This window comes from Armigeres subalbatus, chromosome 1 (assembly GCF_024139115.2).
Source record: "Armigeres subalbatus isolate Guangzhou_Male chromosome 1, GZ_Asu_2, whole genome shotgun sequence".
NCBI classification, from domain to species: Eukaryota; Metazoa; Arthropoda; class Insecta; order Diptera; family Culicidae; genus Armigeres; species Armigeres subalbatus.
Window position 1 is genome coordinate 26636121 of NC_085139.1, and position 8390 is coordinate 26644510.

The window sequence follows — 8390 nt, forward strand, 5'->3', positions numbered from 1 at the left end:
AAAAAAATCCGATTTGAATATGTACATTATGCGGAAGATTTCTGTTTGATAAATGTATTTGAGGTGACCACTTTCCTTCGATGGGAATCGAACCCATGACCCCCAGTAAGCTAAACTGTGCTTTTAACCAACTAAGCTACGAAGAGCCTCCTACTGAGGGCCATGGGTTCGAGTCCAATCAAAGGAAAGTGGTTACCCCCAATACATTTTTCAAATCAAAATCTTCCATATAAACAACATTAAGATGACGTTTTGACGTGCCGGAGTCAAAGCAAAACAATAATTTCACAAGTTTGTCAGTGAAAGAAAAAAATCTTTTTGATTCGCTTCGAGTTTTCTCGACCGTGAATTATTTTGTAGTACCCTACCCTGTTGTGTTGCTTCTTGAGCCCTTGGTGGTGGGAAATCGGACCTTCCTAATGGTTCCAGCTTGTTCGTTATTGTTGCCGTCTCTTTTGGGATTGCAAAACCAGTCACCACCGCCGGATCCGATCCTCCCTCGGCCTACCCATCCACGGCTGAGCGCAGTATTTGTTGAGGCAGGATGTTCTTCGGACGGATGAGCTATTGTGCCTTGGTATGGGACGTGCTTCTGCCTGCATGCGCATATTGACTCGAGGATGATTCATGGAGCCAAGTCATATTTCACCATCGTCGTGATATATTACGATAGATGGAACACGATCTGGCAACCGGCGGTCGGTTGCGGTTGGTAGCCAGCTTGTTTGAGGCTTAGGTTGTTGGTAGCGCAAGAAGGTTCAAAGTGGCGGGTGGCTGCCCCTCTAAAAGCCTTGTAAATGCGAATAGCGAAAACAATCTCCAACCAGACCGAACAGATAAAAGATCTCGGCCTCAATTATGGAAACATTATTTGAACACGAATCCACGCCAATCATCGGAAAGGAAAATCCTAAGTTATTGCGTAGATATCAATATATGTTTTGCTCTAGTATGTATGTACATACGTTAAATTGCGTGTACAAAATAGAAGGAAGGAATTCTGAAAGGAATGGGACGTTTGGTTTTTATAGGATTCTGCATAAGAATCTGTTTCATATAATTATCTATGTTCAATATCTCATATCTCAAGAGGCACGCATTTTTCCAACAACATTTGAAGAATTTTCTAGAAATAAAAACTCTGTAAATTACTATTGAGAAACGGGAAAGTTAATAAATTTGGAAAGAATTAAAATCTTCAAGCGTAACAAAAAACACGCGTGAGATTTATTTTGGTTGCAATTTGATGAAGACGTTTGGTTCTGAACACTGTTTGCTCCGGTTTGCGACTTTCCTTGGTAGCAAAATAAACGCTTCCGTGGTAGCTGCAGTGCTTTGTGCGGTGTTGGTCGAAATTGAGCCAGCTGCACCGGTGCTGGAATCGGTCCAGGAAACGGTTCGGCTAATGTCGTAGGAGTGAGTGCCCAGAACGGTTTGGCTCATCCGGGCTCCTAGCACAGCTCCCATGAGCTCCAGACGGGGAATTGACTGGCGTTTTATCGGTGCCACTTTTGCCCGCGACATTACCAGACTGCAATGGACTTCTCCTTGGATTACCGCTCGCAGATATACGATGCAGCCGTATCCGTGTTCGCTGGCATCGGTAAAAATATGCACTTCCAGCGAATCAACTTCGGCGTACCTCGCACCGCCGAGATAGCATCGGGGAATCCGGATCTCCTCTACTTGCGGCAACAGTTTTGTCCATCGCTTCCACAGATCCCAGGAATCTGTGTCGATTTCTTCGTCCCAGTCACATTTGGAGCGGATCGAAGAATCCCATCACGCAGCTTGCGATGAGTCGTTTCGTAGGACGTTTTTCCTCATACAGGTACGGCATCATGTCTTCCCGGCTCTTTGTTGAGAACGAGAATTCGTCCATCCTCGGGTCCCAGATCACTCCCAGAACTCTTTCCTTTGACGTCTGTTTATCGCAGCCGAAATGCACCGGCGCCGCCGGTTTTTTCTCTTCAAGACTTCGTAGAATTTCGGGCGAGTTGGACACCCAATTCCGGATCTCAGAACCTGCTTTTCGGTGGACTAATCTAACCTCTTGTGCTAGGGAAACCGCCTCTTCTACGGTGTCGACACTGTCGAAGTAGTCATCCACATAGTGTTTGTGAATGATGGCCGCAGACGCTTTGGTGTATTGTGCGGCGAACTCTTCGGCATTCCGATTCTTCACAAATTGGGCCGAACAGGGAGAGCTTGTCGATCCGAATGTCGCCACGTCCATGACGTAAATGCTTGGTGGATCCTCCGGCGTTTTCCGGAAGATGAACCGCTGCTTCTGCTTGTCCTCTGCGCGTATCTTCAACTGGTGGAACATCTCCTTCAAATCTCCACCGAACGCAATCTGCCGTTCACGGAAACCGAGGAGAACCTTAATCAGCGGTACAAGCATGTCCGGTCCTGTTAGCAGCTGAGAGTTTAGAGAGACTCCTTGCACCGTCGCTGCGGCATCCCTGACGAGACGGATATTTTCGGGCTTCTTCGGGTTTTGGACGACGTTGATCGGGAGATACCACACTTGGTCGGCGGCAGTGCCCGCTAATTCCTCAGCGGTAGCGAGATGTGTGTACCCTTTCTGCTGGTATTCCTCGATCTGTTTACCGACGTTATCTCGCAGCTTCGGATTCTTGTCGAGCCGCTTCTCCAGCTGCTTCATTCTCCGCAAGGCTATTGGATAACTGTCCGTGAACCGTGGCTCGTCTGTCTTCCACAGCAACCCGGTCTCGTAGCGATCGCCGATACGTTTAGTAGTGCGTTCCAGTATTTCCCGGGCACGTCTTTCTTCTTCCGTTTCTTGCGGTATCATTACCACCGACTCCTCCAGCGCGTAGTGGCTTTTGAGAAGCTCATGCAGGTCATCATTGGTGATCTGTTGATGGTACCCGAGGTAGTTGCCGGCCGCCACCGTAGTGGACTGTCTGGGTCCGTAAACCGTCCAGCCGAGGTTGGTACGAACAGCAATAGGCTCCATTGGTGTCCCTACTTTTGCCTCCAGTGGCGCGAACGAATGAATGTTGTTCGCCCCGATTAGCAGCTGCGGCTGTCCGTCGTAGGACTCGATCGGCAGTCCTCTCATGTGGCCGTACTGCGCAGCAAGTTCCTCATGGTCCAGCTTCTGATGCGGCAACATAAGCTTTCCCATTGTATGGACCGTATGCAGCAACAATTTGTCGCCGGCCGCTAGACTTGTACCCGACGCCCACAAACTCATTCTCCGGGACTCTTCCACACGCGAGACATTTCCCGTCCATTTAATGGTCAGCCGCTCTCGTACTCCGATTGCGCCCAGGCGATCTGCGAGCTTTTTCTCCACCAACGTGACCGAAGCACCTTCGTCCAGGAACGCCAACACCGTCGCCGACTTTCCTCCGCAGTGTAACTGGACTGGAACAATCCGGAACATGACTGTGCAGTTTGTCGTTATGTGCGCACTCAACCCGAAAACATTTCCCACCGGATACATCAGTGGATTGTGGAATGCCCTACATTCGCCAATGTTGCAGCGGATGTTGAATTTACACTGCCCTTTGTGCTCGTTGAGACAGACGTGGCACAGCTTTTCCCGATTCACCAACTTCAGCCGCTCAGCATATCGCAGCTTCCTGAACTCTGTGCAGCGCCGCAGACGATGATCGGTGACTCGGCATTGTTGGCACGGTTTGAGCCTCCTTTCTTCGTTTAAGTTAACCGCCGGACTGCTGCCCTCGCCATGGCAGTACAGCGCACTCTTCTCCTTCGGCTTGGTCTTTCAGGTTGGAAAAACTCTCCTCGACTGATACGACGGCTGGACCTCGACGTATACGTTGGCTTCGCAGGCGACCACCACTATGTCCATTAGGAAATCCGTCAGCGTTCGCAGCGTGGTTTCGCCCTGGCCTCTCCGGTAATGAACCCATTCACGCTTCTCACGATCCGGAAGCTTGGCGACCAGCGACTTAACGAGCAGCGGATTGACGAGGTGTTGCTGTAGACCCGCAGCCTCCATGTGGCCGCAAAGTTGTTCCACCGTGTTTCCGAAAGGAACAAAACTCTGGAGGTTGTCCGGTTTCGGAGGCTCCAAACGATCCACCTTGTCCAACAGACTTTGTAGAAGCTGCTCTGGGCTGCCGTAGTGCCGTTGTAGCTTCTCGATGACCCTCGGAATCGATGCCGGAAGAAGTAGCTGCCCCGACACTAGCTCGAGTGCATCCCCTTCGAGCGCTTCCTGTAACCCCATCAGGTTTTCGTGGTTCATGTAACCACAGGCATCGTTGGAGGCATTGTACGCTGCATAAAACAGTGGCCACTGTGCCGGTTTGCCCGAGAATTTGGGAAGTTTGTAGGTCAACCCCTTCCTCGCTGCTAACTGGGCCTTTGTCGGTCTGACCTGCTGTTGCCCCTGCCCGTCTTGGCTCACGTTGTCGACCATCCTCCTGCTCGATTGCAAGGCGCCCGCCTTTGCGCTTTCTTTTGTCGCGACGGTGGCTCGTTTATTCAGCCGCTTTCCTCCATCTGACTCATCGTATTTACCCTTTTCTTCTTCGCTGCTTTCACATTCGTCGACGTCCTCATCATCCTCGTCGCTATCGTCGTCGTCCTCCTCTAGCCGTTTGACGTTTTCCTTTGTCAGCTCCAACACTTTCCTATTAGTATTGCCGGAAGGACCCGCCCGTAATCCGCTAACTACGATCTTCGACTTCAACTCATTCGACGCCGGACTACCTTTCATCCATGGCCGCCATTTCCATCTCGAACAACTTCTGCCTCGCCTCCATCTGCTGGATCTGTTCCTTCTTCTTTCGCAGCATCTCAGCTTGCCAGGCCATCCGCTCCTCTTCTTCTTCAACACGTATCTTCTCCTCCATCTCCATCTTCTTCCTTTCGTATGCGCGCTGTATCTGCTTCTTTTTCTTTCTCAGCTCCATTTCCGCCTCCAACTCCCCCCCTCGCACTTTCGCATCTACGCTAGACGTCCCGGTGTGGTAAGTCGTGCTGTATTTGTCGGACTCGTCCACTTGCTTACGGACCGACTTTTTGGCGTCCTTCTGCTTCTGGTACTCCTGAGCTTTCTGCCTACAGGCTTCATTTTGGCAGTACCACATCCTCGGTAGTTTTTCTTCCGGTAGTCCCACGCAGCGTAGGTGGAACCACGCGGAACATCCATCACAACCGACCATATTCTCGTCGCATGTTGGTTGATGGACCACAGATCCCACACGGAGTTCCCGTGAGGTCCAACAGGGTTTTGTCAACGGATTCGGAATCGGAACCCATTTTGTGGACGGACTTCTCACAAGCGACGTTTTTGTCACTACTTTTTTGAGAATGTTCCCGAAGGGAATCCAAAATTTCTGAAGCAGCACACCTTTTTTGTGGCGATGCTCAAAACTGTAATTATTTATTTTACTCAATACAAATTTACAGCTTAATCTAATCAATGACTTACAAGTAGTGGTTTCCTTCTACCCACTAGGTTCGACTATACTTCCAGGTGTCAACTATAGGTTCACCTACCCTACTTGGATCTCGCGAATTTGGTCGGACAGTTGCTGTTCAAATGGTTTATTAATAAGCTATGTTTTTCATTGTATTTCGTTTTAGGGCTTACTTACGATTTACTCAACCGTTACAGCGATTCTACGGCGGTTTTCCAAAACTACCTAATGTCGCACTATCCAACAATCACCGAATCTACAGGTGAGTATTTACAATATCAATATTCATTCTTTCTAATCATTTTCTTCTTTTTTTACAGGTCCTACTCTCTTGGTTCTTTCGATACCACTAACCGACGATTTATTCGGATTATTTTGTAGTATTTTTCACTACCAAGCTCACAAATTCAATTCCGGAATAAAACTTTATTATCATCGAACTTAACACTCTCGACTTTACTTTTCGCATTTCGCATTTCGATCGCAAAAATCTGTATTTACCTTTTCTGCCCTTGTTTGCGTCTTTTCTCTCTACTACTTCTACATCCTCACTCACTCTCTCTCTATCTACCACTACTATTGCGCGCAAGCTGTCATGTTGCAGCTATGTTGCGCGTTAGGCCTGTTCACCGCTAGACCTGTTCAATGCGGCGTCGCAACAACCAGATTCTGACCGGATTTAGCAAAACCGGATTCTACAAAACCAGACCCTGACTGGATTCCACAAAACCGAATCCTGACCGGATTCTACAGAACCGAATTCTGACCGGATTATACAAAACCGCATCCTGACCGGATTCAACAAAAGCAGACCCTGACCAAATTCTGCAATACCGGATTCTACAGAACCGAATCCTGCACGGACTCTACAAAACCAGACGCTGACCGGATTCTACAAAACCGGATCCTGACTGGATTCTGCAAGACCGGATTCTGACCGTATTCTGCCAACCGGATTCTACACAAGTAGACCCTGGCCGGATTCTGCAAAACCAGATCCTGACCGGATTCTACAGAACCGGATCCTGACCGGATTCTACAAAACCGAATCCTGACCGAATTCTACAAAACCAGACACTGACCGGATTCTGCAGAACCGGATCCTGACTGGATGCTGCAAAACCGAATCCTGATCGGATTCTGCAAAACTGGATCCTGACAGGATTATACAAAACCGAATCCTGACCGGGTTGTACACAAGCATACCCTGGCAAGAATCCTGCTTGGATTCTGCAAGATTCGGATTCCTGTTCGGATTCTGCAAGAATCCTGTTCGGATTCAGAAAAGCATCCTGTTCGGATTTTGAAAAGAATCATGTTCGGATTCAGAAAAGAATCCGGTTCGGATTTAGTAAAGAATCCTGTTCGGATTCAGAAAAGTATCCTATTCGGATTCAGAAATGAATCCTGGTCGGATTCTGCAAGAATCCTGGACGGATTTCTGGTTGGATTCTGCAAGAATCCTGCTCGGATTCTGCAAGAATCCTGCTCGGATTCTGCAAGAATCCTGCTCGGATTCTGCAAGAATCCTGCTCGGATTCTGCAAGAATCCTGCTCGGATTCTGCAAGAATCCTGCTCGGATTCTGCAAGAATCGTGGTCGGATTCTGTAAGATTTTAAAATATACGAGAAACGCACCATCACCGCTAAGTGGATTATTCTGGGTTTTTTTTTATCACAAACGTGATAAACGTCTTCTCTCCAGGTTTGTTTTTTATAATATTCTTATTCATTGGCTATGCATTCCAACTGCAACTTGGTCTGCTTTTCAACTATTCTATTAGCATTTCCTCTACATATTAAGTCCTATTCACCGCTAGAAGTACTGAAGCTAAGTGAGCAAGAACTAAACAGCCAAAACTAAGGTACCCCGGGGCAAGTGGGACCTAAAAAAACGCTAGTTCAGCAAAATTGTTAACGCATACTTAGAAAACACGGTATTTCAAGACATTAACCACGGATACATCATTATATGCTTCCGTTGTTGAAGTGTAGACGTGTTGTAAGCCATTTATGCAGTTACAAAAAATATTGTTAGATACATAAATAAATTTACCTGTGGGACCCACTTACCCCTTCAAACGGGGCAAGTGGGACCTATTCTGCTTTATACTGTCGAACGAAACTTATTTGAAGAATGTAGATATAATGTTCATGTAATTTCTGAGTCGTAGTATTTCAGATCATGGATGGAGGTTTATTGCTTGTCAGACTTTTGTTTTTGCAAAAAGAAAGGGATTACAATGTTAGCAGATATAAAAACAAGACAACAGCCTTTTTAATTGGCTGTTACCTGGCTTTCCATTAGCTTACTTTCTCACCAAATGTGTTAAATGGAAAGGATAAGCAAATCTTTGTTCACTTTTCGAATGAATGTTTCTCTGTTTAGAACACAAATTATTACATAAATTAAAACTTTAAAAGGAACGTTTTTATTCAGGCGATGCGTAGTGTTGTAAATTTGTAATGAACGAAATGGCCAATTTATGTCTTAAGCATTTATCTGAAAATCTGTTAATCTGATGCGAAGTTTAAAAATAGCAGAACACAAGCCAAAACCTGTTGATCTATTGTAGTATAAATAGATTGTTTGCACTGTCAACGGAAGATTTCGCATAGTTATAACCATTGTTTTTTCCACGAGGGAGATCATTTTCAGAAAGTAAAATACAGATTTGGTAAACTAACTATATACTACTTCTTAACAATGAAACCAATGATATCAACTGCATTTGATTCAGATCCATATGATATATGAGTGTCGAAGTTAATTTTCACTAGACATCAATTTAAAAACAGGTAAATGACTATATCGAAAATGTTGTTCAAATATGTCCCACTTGCCCCATGTATGTTAAAACTCAAGGCAAATGAAAATTGCAGATTTTGGCTTTAATCAAAATTTTTAAATCGTTTTTGATGTCACACAATTATTTAATTGCTCAAAATATTCACTCTCCACAT

General features: G+C 46.3%; 1 protein-coding gene across 1 annotated transcript; it reads right to left on the minus strand.

Annotated features, from left to right (window-relative positions):
* Positions 1-1753: 1753 nt before the first annotated feature.
* Positions 1754-5168, minus strand: LOC134206043 (uncharacterized). Its single transcript, XM_062681725.1, has 3 exons — positions 4714-5168; positions 3815-4634; positions 1754-3757 (listed from the first exon to the last, which is right to left on the minus strand). The coding sequence occupies exons 1-3, from the start codon at positions 5166-5168 to the stop codon at positions 1754-1756; spliced, it is 3279 nt and encodes a 1092-aa protein (XP_062537709.1).
* Positions 5169-8390: the final 3222 nt, after the last annotated feature.

Excerpts from the sequence above, each read along its gene's own strand:
- LOC134206043 (XM_062681725.1), bottom strand. The coding sequence starts at position 5,168 with ATGGTCGGTTGTGATGGATGTTCCGCGTGGTTCCACCTACGCTGCGTG. Across the intron at positions 4,635-4,713 it reads ATGGCGGCCATGGATGAAAG|GAAAGTGTTGGAGCTGACAA; the intron begins GTAGTCCGGCGT and ends CAATACTAATAG. Across the intron at positions 3,758-3,814 it reads TGGTCGCCTGCGAAGCCAAC|ACCAAGCCGAAGGAGAAGAG; the intron begins GTATACGTCGAG and ends CCAACCTGAAAG.